Genomic DNA, 21,723 nt, shown 5'->3' with positions numbered 1-21,723 from the left:
TCTACCCCAGCGCTTAGAACAGTGCTCTGCACATAGTAAGCGCTTAACAAATACCAACATTAAATTAAGCTCTGTTTCAGGATGCATGTTTAGCCCTTCCGCTAGTCTGTAAGAACCTTGAGGGTAGCAAGATCATGCCTTGCTCCTCTATTCTGTTGTGCTTTCCAAGCTCGTAGTAAAGTGTTCTGCACACAGTTAAGCACTCAGTAAGAGTAGCACCATGGCCTGGCAGAAAGAGCCCGGGCCTGGGAGTCAGAGGATGATCTGGGTTTTCACCCCAGCTCCGCCACTGTTGTGTGACCCTGTGCAAGTCATTTAACATTCTTTCACCTCAGTTACCTCATCTGTAAAGTGGAGATTAAGACTGTGAGCCCTATGTGGGACAGGGACTGTGCCCAACCTGATTAGCTTGTATCTTTCCAGGTGATCAGTATAGTGCCTGGCACATAATAAGAACTTGATAAATACCTTTCAAAAATATCATTGATTTTCTCATCTCATGCGGTCATTTTCGACCCATAGCGACACCACGGACATATCTCTCCCGGAATGCCCCACTCTCCCTCTGCAATCGTTGTGGTAGTGGATCCAGGGAGTTTTTCTTGGTCCAAATACGGAAATGGTTTACAATTGCCGCTTTCCGCAGGGTAAACTCGAGCCTGCGCCCTCGACTCTCTCCCGTGCCGCTGCTGCCCAGCACGGGTGGGTTTTGACTCATAGCAGATTGCCTTCCAGTCACTAGCCACTGAGCCAAGCTAGGAATAGAATAATTGGGCCTCGGCTTGACGCTCCCTCCCATAGCGGAGACTGGGAGAGTACTGGAAATTCTCCAGGTGTGTCCTCGAGAGGGGATCGTTGATTTAGCATCTCCAGAAAACTGGTGCCTCTATTAATCTTTAGTTAGTTCTCCAGGCTGCCTGAGTGGGGAGAGTGGGACAGCAATCATTCTGTGGGCTGGTACATTTTTGATTCCCATTCGCAAGACTTCTATATTAGATCCTCCTTTACCTCCCACCGTGTTTCGGGCTTTAGCTCCCAAGATAAAGGCGTAACTCACCACAAGGCAGGGAGCATTAAAATTTATTCCGTGAACCGTAGCAGTTAGTAGAATCGTCACATATAATGTCACCATGGAAAAGGAAAGGGGAATAAAAAACAAAGAAAATGGTAAGCGTGCTTGAAGCACTCACACTTCACAAGAAGCTCGAGCAGCCTGGGTGGAGTTGAAGCGTAATGACTTCTAATTCCCCAGTAACCAAGAGAGACGTATACAGGCTTGGGGTTCTCAATCTTTCTGGCTCTTTGCTGGATTGGAAACCTCGATATGTCATCTTTGAGCACTAACACTCACTAGCAGGAATGTTCACTGAAAGTGACCTGCTGCAATCAGTTATGTAACATCCACTGGCTACAGGACGAGACACAGAAGTGAAATCATTTTAACATCAGATCAACAGGGCACGATCAGAAACCAGAAGTCAGGAAACATTTTTCTTTTTTTAATATATTTTGGAAACCCCTACATCTGCATCAGTTAGTTTCAGGGACAAATTTTCACACCAAGAATTTCATAAATATAATTTCAGAACACCAAATCTGCAGAGACGACAAAAATGATTTTTTATTGTTTTTCCTTCATGACGAGCCACAGTTGGCTGGTCCGCTTGGGGAGAGGCTGGTGCTCTTAGGAGGAGTAATCATATTCCTCTGCACTGCGGCGCCCAAAATCCATCCAGCCGAAGTAGTCCCTGGGGGTGGGTGGTTTTCGGGGTTTTTCAGAAGGCTCTAAAGGGGTCGGGGGAGTCAGGGTGAGGAGAGGGGAAGGAAGCAGAAAGGTTAATAATAATAATACTAGTGGTATTTTTAAGTGCTTACTATGTTGCCAGGCACTGTACTAAGCACTGGGGTGGATACAAGTAAACCGGGTTGGACATGGTCCCTGTTCCACTTGGGGCTCACAGTCTCAACCCGCATTTTAGAGATGAGGTAACTGAGGCACAGAGAAGTGAAGTGACTTGCCCAAGGTCACACAGAAGACAAGTGGCAGAGCCAGAATTAGAACCCCTGACCTTCTGACTTCCAGGTCCGTGCTCCATCCCCTACACCACACTGCTTCCCTACCGGTTGAACCTTCAACGGTCACAGCTGAGACGGTAGGATTCTTGCTGTTTTTTCTCTGTGGGCAGACGTTGGAATTCCCCCAAGGAGTTGTTCTCTGGGGTTTCGTTCCACTATTTCAGCCCATCGTATTTAGTGAACACTTACTCTGGGGAGAGCACTGCACTAAACACATGGGAGAGTACGATAAAACGATAAACCGGACACATTCCCTGCTCAAAGCGAGCTTTAGGTTTGGGTGGAAGCAGTGGGAAGGGCTTTTCTTGGACCACTGGGGAAATGGTCGAGGAATATTCTAGCTGAAATTCTACTTTGTCATCCTCGTGCTTGGATCTGTACTATTTATTCACCCCTTCCCTCAGCCCCACAGCACTTCAGTACATGCCAGTCAGTCAGTCGTATTTATCGAGTGCTTACTGGGTGCAGAGCACTGTACTAAGCACCCGGAGAGCACAATATAACACTAATAATAATAATAATGTTGGTATTTGTTAAGCGCTGACTATGTGCCGAGCACTGTTCTAAGCGCTGGGGTAGACACAGGGGAATCAGGTTGTCCCACGTGGGGCTCACAGTCTTAATCCCCATTTTACAGATGAGGTAACTGAGGCACCGAGAAGTTAAGTGACTTGCCCAAAGTCACACAGCTGACAAGTGTCTGAGTCAGGATTCAAACCCATGACACTATACGAACACTATAACGGACACAGTTCCCTGCCATACTTTATTTTAATGTTTGCTTCCCCCTTTAGACCGTGAACTCCTTCTGGACGGGGAACGTGGCATTTACTTAGTGCTTTCTTTATACAGAGCACTGTACTGAGTGCTTGGGAGAGTATAATAGAACCGAGTTGGTAGACACATTCCCCGCCCACGACGAGCTTACTGTCGAGATGGGGAGACAGATATTAATAGAAATAAATAAATGACTCTGTCATATTATACACGCCCATGCTCTTGCTACAGTGAATCACTGATGATTGGGCAACTGAACCCCTCCAGCCATGGTGTGTTGGAGTCAGACCAGAAGCAGCATTGCCTAGTGGAAATGTGCCATGGGCCTGGGCGTCGGAAGGACCCCGGGCTTGGGAGTCAGGGGTCATGGATTCGAATCCCGGCTCTGCCACTTGTCAGCTGGGGGACTGTGGGCAAGTCACTCCCCTTCTCTGGGCCTCAGTGACCTCATCTGTAAAATGGAGATGAAGACTGGGACCCCCACGTGGGACAACCTGATGTCCCTGTATCTCCCCCAGCCCTTAGAACAGTGCTCGGCACATAGTAAGCGCTTAACAAATACCCCCATTATCATTATTGTTATTCTAATCCCGACTCTGCCACCTAATTTCCTGTGTGACCTTGGGCAAGTCACTTAACTTCTCCGTGCCTCACTTCTTATGAGTTCAGTCTCCGAAGCTGGGATTTTAGAGTTTTAACACCTATGCTGACATCTCTGGAACAAACACTAGCGGATCATTCATTTTATGGATTTACCCACTGAAGATTTTAAGAACAGGTGCCAGTCTGCATGGATTCCCCTTAACTTTCTCCTACCCAGGAGTGAAAGTGGAAAATATTTCTTGTCGTTACAATCAATCCATCAATCCATGGTATTTTTTGAGCACTTACTATGTGCGGAGCACTCTTCTATGCGATTGGGAGAGTATGATTTAAGAGAATAAGAGAATAAGAACGTTCCCTGTTCTTAACGTCCAGATAGGAGGCTGGTGTTGCATGAGACTCATGTGATGTCACATGTTGGTTAACTCCTAGGTTAGAAACCTCTAGGAAAGAGGTTCTAACCCTCTCCGCAGCCCCACGAGAGTGTGTGTGTGTGTGTGTTTGTGTGTGTGTGTGCCTGCTTTTTTTGTAAAATACCCTAGTATTTGTTAAGCACTTCCTACATGCCAGGCACTGTACTAAGTGTCAGGGTAGATAGACGCTAATCGGGTTGGACACAGTCTCTGTCCCGGGTGGGCCTCGCGGTCTTCATCCTCATTTTACAGATGAGGTAACCGAGGCCCGGAGAAGTGAAGTGACTTGTCCCAGGTCACCCAGCAGATAAGCGGTGGAGCCGGGATTAGAACCTAGGTCCTTCTGACTCCCAGGCCGGTGCTCTATCCACTAGGCCACAGTGCTTCTCCCTCGGTAGATTTGCGTGTCCATTTGCACCTGCCCACAGGTAGGCGGGCCGGGCACTCTGTCCACAAGTGGCAGAGGGGCAGCTCTGGTCGGGCTGGGGACGTGACCAGGCCGGAGAGGAGGGAGCGGCCATGTGGAGAGTGAATCTAGACGAGGTCTTGTGGGTGAGGAATTAGTTTCCCATTCGTCTTTCATTCTAATAGATTTAGGTTTTGAAAAAGAAATCCTTCATGTCTCTCTGCAGAATATAAAATAATCACTTTTTAAAATCAAAGAAATTAGATCAGTAAATACCAATTAGATCAGTCGATCTATTTCCCCAGAGAAGCCACAGAACCTGGTCTAAAAACGCTAGCAATTGCTCATCTCATTTTGCGTGCTTTAAAAAATGAGATTCTTCCCCACGTTTTTTTTGGATGAAGCCACTTGAAACTCGATATGTTGTCAAAGACCCTCAACCCTCTCCCCTTACCGGGCTCAAATGGCCCCTCTACCTAATTTCATCAACACTGTTGGGGAGGACCACTTTTCTGCTTGTCCCTGATGCTAATAAACTTCGTGTCAGCTTTGATTCTTCCATTTCCACTGACCTCCAGCTAGCCTTGGTCCTTGTTCCAGATCTTTTCACTGGATCTGTCCCTTCTTCACTGCTCTCACAGTCCCAGCCCAAGCCCGGGACTTTTCCTCTTTAAGTCTGTACTCTTCCTCACGGTAACTCCCGGTACGCCCACTTGGATCCTCGCCCCAAAGCCGGCAAACCTACAAAACGGCGTGGCCTAGGGGAAGGAGTCTAGGTCTGAAGGTCACAGGGCTTGGGTTCTAATCCCGACTCAGCCCCTTGCCTGCTGGGTGACCTTGGGCAAATCACTTCACTTTTCTGTGCCTTGGTTTCCTCATCTGCAAAATGGGGATTCAATACCTGTTGTCTCTCCCACTTCGACTGTAAGCTCTATGTGGGACAGGACTGGTGTCTGACTCGATTAACTTTAATTACTTCAGTGCCTGGCAGATTTCGGCACTCAACAAACACCACAGAAGCATTGTGGGCCAGAGGATAGAGCACGGGTTTGGGAGTCAGAAGGACCTGGGTTTTAACGCCGGCTCTGCCACGTGTCTGCTGTGTGACCTCGGACAAGTCACTTAACTTCTCTTGTACCTCAGTTACCTCATCTGTAAAAAGGGGATTTAGAGAGTGAGCCCCAAGTGTGACAGGGACAGCGCCCAGTCTGATTAACTCGTATCTACCCCAGAGCTTAGAATGGTGCTTGGCACATAGTAAGCGCTCAAAAAGTACCATTATTATGATTACCACAATTACTATTATGATCTGTCATCTTCTGAACCTGTTATTCCTTCTCCCACTGTCCAGTCAGTTCTCGTGGGAGAACTCACTCCCTCAAAATTTTACAGACCTCTGCTTAAGCCTCACCTCTTCCATCAAGCCATTCCCAACTGAACCCCATCCGCCTCCCAACATTCCCGTAACCCTGACTCCTCTCCAGTGCACAAGCAATTCCTTCTATTCGATCCCTCTTTTCCAAGCTACACATATGTACCTATTCAGATGCATCCAGGACTTGTGTTTTTCTATGAATCTTTTAGGTATACGGCCATGTTTCTCTATCCCATTGAACTATAAGCTTCCAGACCAGCCATTACGTCAACCTTCCAACCATCTACCCCTTGTTCTCCACATCTCAGGGGTGCAGTAAATGTTGACTGACTCACTGACCAACAGGTAGAAATTTCCAGATAGGTCGTCATCCTTTTCTCGGTTTTGTCGCATGCATAAACAGACCCCATTGATCCTGAGACTTGTGGTCAATAAGATCATTTTAAAAATGATTTTGAGAAGCAGCATGGCCTAGTGGAAAGAGCACGGGCCTGGGAGTCAGAGGACCTGGGCTCTAGTCCCAGCTCTGCCACTTGTCTGCTGTGTGACCTTGGGCAAGTCACTTATCTTCTCGGTGCCTCGGTTTCCTCATCTGCAAAAAGGGAATTAAATCATAATCCCTCCTACCTAGAATGTGAGTCTCTTGTGGGACGGGGACAGTGTCTAACTGTGCCCTACTAGCTACCGCAGTTTTAAGAACATTGCTTGGCCCATAATAAGAACTTAAATACCATTAAAATTTAAAATATTCTGATGTTGGTCTGTTTTCTGATGTAGAGCTTTTAAAAAAGTGTTGTCATGTCCCTCTGTGAAGAGAGATGCTATTTTTGGAACGGTTCCCTTAAAGAGTGCTTCTCTTTTCAGAAGAAGGGCAGTAAAATAAGAATATCAGGATCCGAAACACCGTTTGAAAGGCACATTCTTGGGAGAGTTGTGTGGGTTTGTAGAAAAAAAGCAACGTAATTTCTATAAGGCCCTCCCGTCATTAAATCCAACCAAAAGTGTGAAACATGGAGCAGAACTGAAGAGCAGCATGTCCTATTGGAGAGAGCAAGGGCCTAGAAGTCAGAAGGACCTGGGTTCTAATCCCAACTCCACTCCTTTGCTGCTGACTGACTTTGGGCAAGTCACTTAACTTTTCTGTGCCTCAGTTACCTCATCTGTAAAATGGGGATTAAGACTGTGAGCTCCATGTTGGACATGGACTATATCCAAGCTGATTAGCTTGTAAATACCCCAGTGCTTAGTACAGTGCCTGGAACATAATAAGTGCTTAACAAATACCATAAAAAAAGAAAGAAACCTTAAAAACCAGAAAGAACATCAAAATAATTTTACGGGATCTGAGGTCAGTTCACAGGCACTGTATGAATTTGTCTCATCTTGTCTTATGCCGTCGAGTCGTTTCCGACCCATAGCGACTCCATGGACACATGTCTCCCAGAACGCCCCACCTCCACCTGCAATCGTTCTGGTAGTGGATCCAGCGAGTTTTCTTGGTAAAAATACGGAAGTTGTTTACCACTGGCTTCTTCTGTGCAGTAAATCTGAATCTCCTCCCTCCACTCTCTTCCATGCCCGGCACAGGGGAGTTCTGACTTGTAGCAGATTGCCTTCCACTGGCTAGCCACTGGCCAAGCTAGGAATGGACTGGTCTGGCCTCTGCTTGACTCTCTCTCCCGTAGCCGAGACTGGTAGACTACTGGAAACTCTCCAGGTGCGACCCTGAGAGGGGCCACTGTAAGCTGCACATCCATAATTCAAAAATGCATGATTAGCCAACCCTTAAACTGCGGTTTCTTGTCAGATGCTATTACAGTCTTGTCATATCACAGACTTCTTCTGAAGTGGAAGAATTGGCTGATGAATGACTTCTCAGCTCTCTCAGAACTACTCGGGGGGGATCTTGTCGAAAACCCGGTCCCCTATGGACTCCCTCCCCGCACCACCGGAGACTAAGACAAGACTCTCCCCAGCGCTTAATACAGTGCTCTGGACGCAGTAAGTGCTCAATTAATATGATTGAATGAACCAATCAGTGAATGAAGTGGAGGTGGGTGGTGTAGCAAGCAGGATATTCTTGCAACTTTGAACACTACCTACTCCCACTCCCTTCTGCTTCATCCTTGCATGTTGCTTTGCATCCGGAACTGCACCCTTTATTCCCCCCTCCCTCAGCAACCCGGCATTTACCTACATATCCATATTTTATTTCTACTAATGTCCGTCTCCCCCTCTAGACTATAAGCTCCTTGCGGGCAGGGAACAGGTCTACCAACTCCGTTAAATTGTACTCTCCCAAGCACTCGAACAGTGCTCTGCTCATAGTAAGCACTCAATAAATACCACTGATCGACTGATTGATTGTTCTGCACTCAGTAAGCGCCCAATAAATACGATGGATTGATCGAGTGATTAATTGAATGAGTACGTAGAGAGACAAGCAAGGAGGAGGGGGTGGTGGATATAAGTTCCGGGGAAGCTGCTAAAGGTGAGCCTAACTCACAATTAATCACGGGAGAGGCCACAATTGCTCAGAATGAGAGATGACACGAAAAATTGCCGAGCAACCTCGCTGATTGCCAAAGTAAGCTTAATCATTTGCTTTTTATTTGCTCCACCCCCAGTCCCACAGCCCCTATATCCATATCCTTAATACTCCGCCATTTCCCGTAGCTGAAAATCATATTAATGCCCGTCTCCCTCTCTGGTCTGTAACCTGCTTGTGGGCAGGGATCATGCCTAGCGACTATTATATTGCCTTCTCCCAAGCACTTAGTCCAGTACTCTGCACACAGTGAGAGCTCAATAAATACCATCGATTGATTAATTATGAAAGCAAGTGGTCCACCGATAGTTGGTTTAGCATCTTTAAACGGAAAACACTTTACATGGTATTAAAAGCCAAACGTGTGGAAAGTGTCAAGATGTAACAAATGTTATGTTCTGAGAGAGCAGAGAATTAACCAATCAGTCAATCGATCAATCCAAGTTATTGAGTGCTTACTGTGGGCAGAGGATTGTACTAGTGCTTGGGAAAGTACAACATAACCAACAGACGCATTACCTGCTCACATCGAGCTTAGAGTCTAGAGGGGGAGACAGGCATTAATATAAATAAATACATTACGATATGTAAACAAGGGCTGTGGGGCTGAGGGGTGGGAGGTGAATAAAGGGAGAAAATCAGGGTGATGCAGAAGGGAGTAAGAGCAAAGGAAATGAGATCTTAGTCAGGGAAGGCCTCTCGGAGGAGATGTGCCGTGCTAAATCTCTGTAATCTCTCTAAAAACTGAATTTTAAGACTCACTGAACTGGTTAGTCTACCCCACTTGATTGGGTATGTGGGATGGGAAGCAGTGTGGCTCAGTGGAAAGAGCATGGGCTTGGGAGTCAGAGGTCGTGGGTTCGAATCCCAGCTCTGCCACTTGTCAGCTGTGTGCCTGTGGGCAAGTCACTTCACTTCTCAGTCCTCAGTTACCTCATCTTCTGTAAAATGGGGATGAAGACTGTAGACCTCACGTGGGACAACCTGATTACCCTGTATCTACTCCAGTGCTTAGAACAGTGCTCTGTACATAGTAAGCGCTTAACAAATACCAAAATTATTATTATTATTATTCTTAATGATTCAAACTCCGACTGATCCCTCTGATTCATGCAACGGATATACATTTCAACAAAAGGGAATCAGTGTTCTTTTAGCAGTTGGTATTCACCGTTCCCCACAGCAACTAAGTACATATCTATATAAATTAAATTATTGAATTATATTAATGTCTGTCTCCCCATCTAGACTGTAAGCTGTTGTGGGCAGGAAATGTGCCTTCCAATTCTGTTGTGCTGTACTCTCCCAAGTGCTTAGTCCAGGGCTCTGCAAATGGTAAGTGCTCAAAAAATACCACTGCTTGATTGGCAGGAAAATTGTTGCTAATAGGAGTCAGGTGCTGCTGAATTATATTGCCAGTAGAAGTTGTGCTGTTTCCTTAACTGGGAATCAACTAAACAGCTACCAGACTGGGTTAGTATAAAGTGAAAACCCCCAAAACATTGCTTTCCAATGACTAAAAAAAATAATGAAATTATAAACTATTGTTCATTCTGTCTCTCCCTTCCAAAAGCTTCGCTAGAAGGATTTCAAGTTAATAGATGTGCATTATGCATTTAAAAAGGAAACTTATGAATAAAGCTTTTGTTCCCACAAAATCTAGAGGTTTAATGTATCTGGTGACATTTTACTCGATGTGAAGTTGATATACAAACAGACCTATTTCAAATAATTGCCAAGCTTTTCAAATTATAAGGAAGCAAAATATTTTACTAGAGTATTTTCCATTTCAGGGAATTTGAATACTGTATTCATTCTGCAATGCACCTAGTGGATGCTCAATGAATATTAATTTTAATGAAAGTCTGCAGAGCCTTTTACCACACTGTTTTGGGTTCAGAGCATAATGCTATTTCTCAAGTACCCAACATGATCAAAATGTATTTTACTGCTGTCTGAGAGAATTTCTGCTCAACAAGTAAAAGCATTTAATCAATCAGTGGTATTTAATTGAGTGCTTTCTGTGTGCAGAGCACTGTGCTAGCACCTGGGAGAGTGAAATAAAACTGTTAAATATAAAGTTATTTCATTTGAGCAGAGTTTTACAGGTTTAGACGGGCCTTTCTATAAAATGTCATGCTGACTCTTTTCCCCGTGGTGAAATTTTATAAGCACTTGGCTACTTAAATAGAAAATGCACTTATTCTCATCTCTTTCACACTTTGCGGCAAAAAGATTTTTAAACTGTCCTCTTTCAACTGTTGTCATTTAGAAACAATCTGGTGACGATCCCATGATATCTCCAAAAATGAGCTCAATTTTGCCATACTTTTAAAGGGCGTGAAAACAGAGCTCTCAGATGGTATGGAGTAAAGGTGTTGGAAATCCTTGGAAATAACCCATGTTGCTAGTGTTTTAGGGCTATAAAACACTTTGTTGAATGGAAATAATTGTGGGATTTGTTAAACACTTACTATAAGCCAAGCCCTGGGAGAGATATAAATTAAAATGATTGGACAAAATCTTGTCCCACCGTCTAAATGGGAGGGTCAACAGGTATTGAATCTTCATTTTAGAGATGAAGAAACTGAGATCCAGAGAAGTTAAGTGACTTATTCAGGGTCATACAACAGGCAAGCTGTAGAGTCAGGATTAGAACCCAGGTCTTCTGACTCTCACTCTTGTGCTCTTTCCACTAGGCTAAGCAGGTTTTCTTTTGATGGCACAAACATTTTCTCAGCACTGAAGGTACCCTAATATTTACCTTGCACTATCATTTTTAAAATGAGGGCTCAAGCCGTAACTTCAAAATAATTTTAGAGCATTTAACAAGTCAGTTTCACACTACATTTTTAAATGCCTTTTTTTCCACCAGTGTTTCTCTAGCTGTTGACAACACCAGATCCTCTAATTAGTCCTTTCCATCTGAAGAAACCCACAGACTTTATTAAAGCCTTTAAAATTGTTTCACTGTGAGTTTTTTTTCCTCTCTCTCAAACGCCTAGAGAGCCCCATGCCTTCAGTGGAAAGGCAGAACACCCTGAGGCTTTCACAAAGCTCAAGGCAAAATCTTTCCCCATAAACAGCGATTTCCACCCGAGGCCTGCCACAGTGGATTCCCCAAAAGATTGGAAACGACCTGTTTCGGGAAGAGTGGTGACCATCAGGAAGGAGAGGAGAGGGAGGGACGGGGAGAGAAGAAGGTTGTTACCTTTCTTGGCTTGCTGGATAAATCTGGCCAACAAGACCCGAGGATTGGCTCTTTGGCTGGCTGAGAGTGGAGCCCGGGCATGGCGTTGGTATTCTGTCAGACTCTGCTCCAGTTCCTCCACTGCTGGGATATCATGACTGGACTTGGAAGTCTGCTGTCCAAGGGAATTTGCCGAGAGGGCAGCCAGGACCACAAAGATGCAGATGCCACTGTACATTGCTGAAGAAGGAAAGCAATCAGGAACCGGTTAGGGAGAAGGACACGGCTAAGTTGGAATGCATTGCTCTCTCAGCCTTAAACATGCAGGTGCAGCTTGGATCCAAGAAGGGGATGGCTCAGGATTTGGCCCCGGGTTTAAGCCTGCGTTGAGCTGCCCTTTAGAGGAAGCGGGGGGATGAGGATGGTGACGGTCCAGGAGTTTATAATGGTGTGAAAAGTATAATCTCAATCAATGCCATCTGACAAGTCAGTCAGACAGTAGTATTTCTTGAGTGCTTAGTGTGTGCAGCGCTTGGGAGATTGCAACTCAACAATAAGCAGACACATTCCCTACCCACACCAATCTCGTCTACAAGCAGACTTTCCTTTTCGGTGCTGCAGTTGATGAGTGTAGCCAAATCTTAAATTCATTTCATTTTTGGAAAGCCAAACTCTGGGAGTCAGCAAGAGTTTCTTTTGTCAGAACAAAAAAACTAAAAACCCTCAAATTCGACAGGGGTTTCTAATACCGAGTTTTAGGAGCAAAAGAGATTCAATCACTCTGTTTGCAGAAAATGTAGTCAAACTACCAGCAGAACTCTAGAAACATCTCCATTTCACTAAAGGGGGGAGTGGAAAGAGATAGCAAGCAGAGGCTACGTAGAAGGCAAGATGTATTCCTCGTAGAAATGATAAAATGAGGCAAGATGCAATAAAGACTCATTCATTTCTGCTTTTCAGAGGCACCTTTAAGAGCGAGAAGTGGGATGATTTGTAGGAAAGTATTAATTCAATTGAACATACCGAACGGCAATGGGAAAGATTATATTTAAGGACATTTCAACTGATAACTCACCTCTGGGTTTAAACATTTAAAAATCACACAAATGAAGTATGCATTTTTGGGGAATAGGAAATGAATCTCCAGTTTTGTGGTATAGCAACTGTGAAGAAAAATGCCTGACAGTCTACTATTTCATGGATCAAACAATCAGGATTCGTTTTTCTATCCCCTCCAGTGATTTGTTTGAAAAATAAATTTAAACTTTAAAATATTTTAGCTTTGTATTTTAAAAGGTGTAGTGTATTTTATCTTGTCGAGATCTGGCTTGGAATCTTTGCTATTATTTTAGCATTTAAAACATCATCCTTCTACCTGAAAGATAAGAAGGATGAACTGAGTTGTAATGTTCTTAAAGACTGACTAAACTCTACAGTTAGATATGGTAGTAAATAGTAAGATAAACACCTTATAAAATACAATGTTCCTTTTAATGATCTCACATCAAGACCCCCTATTCTTATCTGAAAAAAAAAATTAGGCTTAAAGAGATTTTGGATTAAAAAACCAACAATTTTAACTGTTCTCTTTATTTGCTTCCATGTACACTTGAGGTCCCACATTGAAATTAACAGTTAAGCTCAGACAGCTTTTCACTTTAAGATTACAGGGGGTTTTCTGCAAAGGTTAAAAATGGTCCGATGAATAAGATTAAAATCTTTTGGATGATGATGATAATATGCCAACACTTTTTAAAATTTGAAAAGCCTCAGTGTTTAATATTTATATCCTTAAAATGGCCCCATGGTAGAGAATAAAGCATAAAAAATGCACGTTAAAATGAAATGAGATGAATGAGAAATAGGCAAGTTACACAGATCCCAATACTAAGCAATGAGGCGATTAAGGGAAATTATAAACTCACCCAATCCTACCTTTAAATGAATGGAGCACGTTCCTGTTTCAACTCAGAGAGACCCTGTGTCCAGGTTAGATATGTTATGATGGCTCTGAAATGCTGCCTCTTAAATACTCCAGTTCGTTGCTTTGTAGTACTGTCATCTATTTACACAGTGCTGACGCAGATGAGGTATCATCACGTGGTCAGATCTATGCTATAGGGTCATAATAAATTCATCTTACTCCTGGGGGAGAAGGTTCCAAAATCTTCCATTGGAGAAAACATTTAACCCTTCTCTTGCTGAAGTTCATTCTGTCTCTCTTTGGTCCGTCTCTGCTTTCCTCTAGGTTATCTCATCTCCATCTCCCTCCCTCCTTCTCTTTCTCCCTTCCTCCTCCCCCCACCCCCCCAATCTTTTTCCAAGAGTGAGGATCATAGGGGAAAATGTCATTTATCCTGTGCACCACTTTTAGGGGTCCTCCTAAATCTGTTAGAGCTACAATAATTTTGATGAATGAGAAGAATTTTAGGGCAATTCGCTTTTCTGCAAGGCCAGAGTAGTGGAAAACATTCAAGGCTGGCAGGATTGGGTTTCTGAAAGTTTAATGCAGGTAGGGAGTCTGAATTTCCCAACCAAATTCACTTTTGGGGCTCCTTTCTTTTTTTTGCTTCGACTTTCTGTCCCACCTCATCATTTACCACAATCAGGCCCCCAACAATGGAGTACAAATTAATTAGGTGCCGAATGAAAGTGCCTAAATTGATCTTTATTCTGCTGTTTCCTTTCTCTGTAAATTATTTTAATGTCTGTCTCGCACACTAAGCTGCAAGCTCCTTAAGGGCAGTGATCATATCTACCAATTCTACCCTATTGTACTCTCCCAAGCGCTTAGTGTACTGCACATAGTCAACACTCAATATATACCACTGGGTCACTGATACTGTATTTCAGGCATTCAATGTCAATGCCTTAAGTGACAGAGGCAACACTGATATGAATTAAATTAAGCCAGGCATGATTAAAAACAAGATGGTGGAAGAAAACTAAGTTTGGAAACTACTGACACTTGAATCTTGTGGATCCTTTGAACATTTGGTCAGGGAAAAGGAAACCAATTTACAGTGGGGACATTTCAATGGGGGTAGAATTGGGCCTCTGGCTTAGGTTTTATCTCACCAGCTTCCTGGTGTGCGCTGAGAAGAACAAGGGGTCCAAGAAGGATATTAGTCTTCAGCAAAGCCTGTTAAACCATTTGGCCCACACTGGGTGGTTTAGGGGGAAGGTTAAATTTAGAAATGCAGCTATTTCTATACTTAAGGAGGTAGAGGAAGCCTTTAGATTGCTTCCAGGGGCATGAAAAGAATAACTCTAGGGCTGGTATCTTAAATAGCAAGTTGTGCTCTGGACCTCTCTTTTCCCACCTGTAATATGGGAATAATATGTGCCTTTTAGATTGTGAGCCCTCAGAGTTGTCTAATTCCCACCTGTAATTTTTCCAGCACTTAATACAGTGCTCTGCACACAATAAGCACTCAATAAATGCTGTTACTACTTTCCCTACCACTGAAGGATGTGAGGATGATGAAGATTAAGGGCCCTAACCTCACCAGTGCCTGTGTGACTCCCTAGAAGAAAATTAGGTTCCCTGGGAGTTGCAGACAGAGCAGAACACTGAGTCACTGAGTAGACAGGTAGAATGCCTGTTGCTACCTTATTACCAGGGAGAAATCAGAATTACCCTTTGGAAGAATGCTTTGAATTTCCTGGAAGAAATGGGCCCCTCAAAGTCAGAGTGTAATTATTCTATTTTATTTCTCCGGCGACTCGGGTCTTCATGCAGCCTAAATGTACCATATGGGTATTAGCCAAGAATCTATCATTATTGTGAATCAATCAGTCAGTAGTATTTATGGAATGCCTTCTGTGTACAGAGCACGGTTCAAAGCACTTGGGAGAGAACGGTATGACTGAGTTGGTAAGCACGTTCCCTGCCCACAGAGAGCATACTGTCTAGAGAGGGAGACAAACCTTAGCATAAATGAATGAATTACGGGTAGGGACATCAGTGCTGTGGGGCGAAGGGAAGGGTGAATAAAGGGAGCAAATCTAACTGGTGAAGTTTCTGAAAGGCCGGAGGACACCGTGTGCAGAGTGGGTGGATTCTGCGTTCCTGAGGGTGGGCGAGGAAGACACCTCGGGTCCACAGGAAAGAGGGGAGCAGTGTAAGGCTCCAGGTAAGGAGACAACGGAGGGTGCGGAAGGATTGGGCCAGCACTGCTCACTTGCCCCCGGCCCACTGGCCCATTGACTCCTTTGCCTTCTGACTCTCTTATTACCAAGTGCCGTCGAGTCATTTCTGATTCATAGCGACTTTATGGGCATATTTTCTCCAGAACGTCCTGTCTTCGGCCATAATCCGTAACCTTTCCAACGGTTCTTCCGTTATCGTTGTTATGGTCTCTATCCATCTAAGTTACCGGTCTGCCTCTTTCACGTTTTCCCTGGAGTTTTCCGAACAGTAGTGTCTTCTCTAGAGAATTAGTCCTCCTGATTATGTGTCTGAAATACGCTAATCTGGCTCTCTGGTTAATAATGATAATAATAATTGCGGTTTTTGTTGAGAGCTTATTATGTGGCAGGCACTGTACTAAACACTGAGGTGGATACAAGAAAATCAGATTGGACCCGGTCCCTGTCCCACATGGTGCTCACAGTCCCAATCTCCATTTTCCAGATGAGGCCCAGAGAAGTGAAGTGACTTGCCTCAGGTCACAGAGTGGACAAGTGGCAGAGCCAGGCTTAGAACCCGTGTCCTTCTGACTCCCAGGCCCGTGCTCGATCCACTATGCCATGCTGCTTCTCTTGCTTTGCAGACCATTCATTCATTCATTCAATCATATTTATTGAGCGCTTACTGTGTGCAGAGCACTGGACTAAGCGCTTGGAAGAGTACAATTCGGAAACAGATAGAGACAATCCCTGCCTGACAATGGGCTCACAGTCTAAAGGGGGGAGACAGATGGCGAAACAGATCAAGTAGAAAGGCAAACAAAACAAGTAGACAGGCAAGTCTCTCAAGCGTCTGACCTTTCTGCACCTATGACCAGGCCCTGAAATTCATTTTGCAGTCAAGTCTGTTTCAAGATTATAGATCTATTCTTTTTTAATGGCATTTGTTAATCATTTACCATGTGCCAGGCACTTTACTAAGCCCTAGGATAGGTACAGAGAAGCAGCATGGTGTAATGGATGGAGCACGGACCTGGGAGTCAGAAGGTCATAGGTTCTAAACAGGCTCCTACTCTTGTTTGCTGTTTAACCTCGGGTAAGTCACTTCACTTCTCTGTGCCTCAGTTACCTCATCTGTAAAATGGCGATTGAGACTGAACCCTACTTGGGACATGCAAGTTGTGTCCAGCTAGATTTTCTTGTATCCACCCCACCACTTAGTACAGTGTCTGGCACATAGTAAGTGCTTAACAAGTACCATCATTGTAATTATTATTATTACAAGATGATCCGGTTGGACAGAGTCCACAGGTGCCCCAGAGTATTAATCCCCATTTTACAGATGGGGAACTGAGGTCCACGGAAGTCTTTGACAAGGGGCCTCTTCACTCATTCTGTTTGTAGGTAGGGCCATGCTAGTTTCTTCTGCCATCTTCCAGGTTATTATTCATGAACATATTTCAGGCCAATGTCTTTCAAATCCAGGAGCCAGGGTGACAACAGGCATCTTTCCAGTGACAACAGGCATCTTTCAAGAACAACTAAGTTGATACGCAGCAGCAAGGCCTATTAGAAGCAGCTTGGCCTAGTGGATAGAACGCAGGCCCGGGAGTCAGAAGGTCACGGGTTCTAATGCTGGCTCTGCCACTTGTCTGCTGTTTGGGCAAGTTACTTCACCTCTCTGTGTCTCAGTTACCTCATCTGTAAAATGGGAATTAACATTGCAAACTCCATGTGGGATGGGGACCGTGTCCAACCTTGTATCTTGTCTTGTCTTATGCTGTCGAGTCGTTTCCAACCCATAGCGACACCGTGGACACATCTCTCCCAGAATGCCCCGCTCTCCATCTGCAATTGTTCTGGTAGTGGATCCAGAGGGTTTTCTTGGTAAAAATACCAAAGTGGTTTACCACTGCCGTCTTCCGCGCAGTAAACTCGAGTGTCCGACCTCGACTCTCTCCCGTGCTAGCATGGCTGAGTTTTGACTTTTAGCAGATTGCCTGCTAATCGCTAGCCACTGCCCAAGCTAGGAATAGAGTGGTCAGGCCTCTGCTTGACTCCTCCTCCCATAGCTGAGACTGGTAGACTACTGGAAACTCTCCAGGTGCGACCTTGAGAAGGGACTTTGTATCTACCCCAGCTTATAACAGTGCTTGGTATACAGTAAGTGCTTAACCAGTACCATAATTATTATTATTTCAATATTTTGAAACAGTATCCCCAGAAAGCTGATGTAGTTTGTGTAGGCAACCTGGAGTAAGCAAGTTTAGTGAGACAAAATTCTGGGAGGAGAAACAAATGAATAGAAGAAGAATGTCAGGTTCCACAAGATGGGCTTTTGGAGTTTCAGGGACTTATGTTGAGATAATTTGGCTTCCAAGGGGGAAACTGAAATCAAATTTGTTCAACGTTAACCTTGTTCGGAGCTCCAGGGCATATATAGTGGCTTCAATAATGTAGTTTTATTTGTTCTATGACAAGGTTTTCTCACATTTGTAGGATTATTCTTTCCTAGGGAAGATATGTCATGGGACAAGATGTTGAGGGAGCCAAGAGTGAGATTCCACAGAACCCTTTTTAAATGAAAACCACAAAAGGGTCAGGAAATAACAAGGTTTTTGGAGAACTGATGGACCGTAGGAGTTGTGAAATGGTTTTCAGCTAGACGAAGAAAAGGCAGGCTACCAGAGTGATGAGAGAAGTATCGCCTCACTATTCTAATATAAACACGGAAAAGCTCGAATTTTCTTGGGGTTGCTATGGAAACCACACTCCCAAGTTCCACATCTCTGTCTTCGTGTCTCTTGATTTTTTTTTTTAAAGAAAGTAGCCCTGGATTTCCATGTAAGGAAATTGCAAGCAATATTGATTGAAGGCCAGTGATTAAATAACAAGCAAAATGTGGATTTTCCTTGGGTTTTTGGAATCATCATGAAATAAGTGCTTAGAATGGTGCTCACTACACAGTAGGTACACAATAAATATCATTGATTGAAATGAAAAGAAACCATTTAACTGTAAAATAAGGTTTTCAGTCTTTATCAAATCAGAAATATCCACAAACTTCTTTTAAGCCAGCTCTTTGGTTATATTCCAGGAGAGACTTACATGGCAGGTTAGTTTTGTGTGACTTGTATTCAGAGTTAGTCTTTCAGACTGAGTTTTAATTAGTGCACAGCCCGGAAGGAAGGAAGATTGAGTTGGGAAATAACCCGGGACTATTCTTGTTTAACGATCTCAGTAGCCGCATCTGAAGCAGTCATAAATATCAATCGACTTGATTTTACTCTCTAGGCTAATGGTGACTTTTAGATATTCCAGGTTGGGAATCAGATCAGAGGGCTGCAGTGATGTCACCTGAGCAACAGAGAATGCTAAGTATCCAGCTGACTGTGCTTTCACTAGAAGGCTCTGTCTAGAAGTCATGTTGGTCCATGTCTATGGAATGGATAGCGTGACCCAGTGGAAAGACAGTAGACACCAAAAAAATACCTTCTAGATTGTGAGCTCCTTATGGGCAGGAAATGTATCTACCGAGCTTATTGTACCGGACTCTCCCAAGCACTCAAAACAGCCAAGCCATGTCTTTGCTGGGCAAGACAAGTTAAATGAAGAAAATACAGGAGAGATGGAATCTCAGCTGACTGTTATTCCGAGGAGAGAAAATTAGGTCACCACAGACCCAATTCATGATGACTGTTGGGAGACCCAGCCTAGTGATAGGGTTGCCTATCAACCATCGCATGAAGCAAAGACTCCTCACTCTTGGTTTCAAAGCTCTCCATTTCCTTACCCCCTCCTACCTCACCTCCCTTCCCTTTTCCTACAGCCCACCTGGTACACTCGACTCCACTGGGACCGCCAACCCCCTCACTCAGCCTCTTTCTCGCCATCCCGCTGTCGACCCCTAACACTGACCCAGAACGCCCTCTCTTCTCACATCCGCCAAATTAACTCTCTTCCCCTCTTCAAAGCCCACCTCCTCTAGGGGGTCTTCCCAAATAGAACCAACCCTTTACATCTGCCCCTTCTCCCCTCCCTATTCGCCCTACCTCTACTCTACTCCCCCCTCCTCTACACAGCACTCGTGTTTATTTGTACATATTATTTATTACTCTATTCATTTTATTAATGATATGTGTATATATCGAGGATTCTATCTATTTTGATGGTACTGATGCCTGACTTCTTGTTTTTTTTGCTTTATGTCTCACCCTTTTAGACTGTGAGCCCAAAGATGGGCAGGCATTGTCTCTATCTGTTGCTGAATTATACATTCCAAGTGCTTAGTACTGTGCTCTGCACACAGTAAGGGCTCAATAAATACGTTTGAATGAATGAATAAAAATATTATAGTTTGATGGCTGTGGTGTTCATGATCACTTATTGATACAAAAAAAATAGTGTTTGTTTAGTTCTTTCCATGTGCCAGGCACTGTACTAAGCAGTGGGGTTGATATAAAAACATCCAGCTGGACAGGGTCCATGTAATCCATGGGGCTTACAGCTCTAACTCCTATTTTACAGCTGAGGAAGCTGAGGTACAGAAAAGTTAAGTGATTTGCCCAAGGTCACTCTGCCAACCAGTGGTAGGGCCATGATTAGAACCTAAGACCTCTATTCCCAGGCCTGGGATCTTTCCATTAGGCCACACTGCTTCCCAATGCTGATTTTGAGTACGGTTCAGGCATTATAACAACAGAACTGCTCAAGGCGTCAGATGAGTCACTTACGGAAGGACCATGTCCCACCACCATAGGGAAGCTTGGACTCAGCTACCCTCCTGTGGATCTTCAGCTGGGCTAGAACAGTATTACTTCATGCCCCTCTACCTCATTCCTCATTATCTCTCGATTGAATAGGAATATATTCTCTCTCCTTTTAAATCTCCATAAACCCCCCCGCACACAAATACAGGTATCTCTCTTCAATAGGGATATACTGTTACATGTATGTTTACATACCTGTTCACTTATCTCTATCCCTTTGAGATATTGCTAGGTAAGTATAAATCAATAAGTGCATTAATAACGCTAGTATAATAGGAGTGTATATCTGCGTGGTGAGGAAATAGAGAATCACTGACTCAAATCTGCTGAGCTAACTGATTGCAAGTTCCACACTCTGTTAATCAACCCATCAGTGGTACTTACTGAATGCTTAATATATGTAAAGGGGAATTCACTAGTGGAAAGAGTCCAGGCCTGGGAGTCAGAGGACCCAGATTCTAATCCTGGTCCTGCCATTTTCTTGCTGTTTGACCTTGGACAAGTAACTTAACTTCTATATACCTCAATTGCTACACCTGTAAAATGAGGATTCAAATAGCTGGCTTCCCTCCTACTTAGAATGCAAGCACCATGAGGGTTATGGGCTGTGTCTGATCTTGTATCCACCCCAGCACTTAATGCAGTGCCTGGGACTTAGAAAGAGCATAACAGATGTCGTGATAATTATCAGTAGCATTATTATTGTTATAATTACGATGCTTGTTATTATGATGATCTGGTTCAGAAAGCCAGAAGATCTGTGGCCCTGCTGTGTCGTGCCGGTTGCTCTAATGCACCGACACAGGTGGTTTCTGGACACCGGGGACTCCCCATCTTCTGCTCATTCCTGACAGTGTCAGGATCCTGCTAGTGAAAAGAAAATCACTGGCCTGGAGGGAGACGAGCACATGAAACCCTTCCCTATAAAAATGCACCTGGCCACAACCCAACGCCGAGAGACGCTCGGTTCTGGAATCAAATGGCTGCACGGTGAGTTTCTCCTTCTTGCTGACTCTATGGCCGGAAAGGAGAGGAGATTATCTTTTTTCGTGAGCCGAAGGGGTCATGTAGAACTGAACCAGGAAAGGGGTGGTCAACAAAATCAGTAGGAAACATGACTTTTAGAAGTGGTCATTTCCCCTAAACCCTGAGAATGACACGACCCCGGCACTCGCCAGACTAAGGCAGATTTCCCATCCTTCCTCGGTCCCTCTACCCTCTAGCAGATGGGCTGGCTGTACTGAAAGAGCCGACTGCTCCTGAATGTATCCTCAACCACTTTCTCCACCTACGGGCTTAGCCGCCACCTACACCCGCAACCCACATCAGACATCCTCAGGGCTCCCTCCTCCGCCTCAGAGACATTTGGACCATGAGTCCCAGGACTCTCCTTGCTGCTAGCCTTTTGACTTTGATTTCGATCAGATCGACCCTT

The 21,723-nt window shown here is 44.3% G+C and overlaps 1 protein-coding gene and 1 non-coding gene across 3 annotated transcripts; both read right to left on the bottom strand.

The window, feature by feature from the left end:
* Positions 1-1,064: 1,064 nt before the first annotated feature.
* CCK (cholecystokinin) lies at positions 1,065-13,498 on the bottom strand. 2 transcript variants are annotated; one of them, XM_007661632.3, is made up of 3 exons: positions 13,324-13,498; positions 11,410-11,628; positions 1,065-1,785 (listed from the first exon to the last, which is right to left on the bottom strand). In XM_007661632.3, the coding sequence occupies exons 2-3, from the start codon at positions 11,624-11,626 to the stop codon at positions 1,685-1,687; spliced, it is 318 nt and encodes a 105-aa protein (XP_007659822.1). In that variant the 5' UTR covers positions 11,627-11,628; positions 13,324-13,498; the 3' UTR covers positions 1,065-1,684. The 2 variants fall into 2 exon arrangements, with proteins under 2 accessions (XP_007659822.1, XP_001518765.2); XM_001518715.6 differs by having other exon boundaries at positions 13,314-13,465.
* LOC114806223 lies at positions 7,248-7,385 on the bottom strand. The gene has a single exon (XR_003754259.1). It is a non-coding gene; the product is annotated as a small nucleolar RNA SNORA7 (small nucleolar RNA).
* Positions 13,499-21,723: the final 8,225 nt, after the last annotated feature.

The sequence above is a fragment of the Ornithorhynchus anatinus genome, chromosome 21 (assembly GCF_004115215.2).
Source record: "Ornithorhynchus anatinus isolate Pmale09 chromosome 21, mOrnAna1.pri.v4, whole genome shotgun sequence".
NCBI lineage: Eukaryota > Metazoa > Chordata > Mammalia > Monotremata > Ornithorhynchidae > Ornithorhynchus > Ornithorhynchus anatinus.
This window is presented reverse-complemented; position numbering and strand designations above follow the sequence as displayed.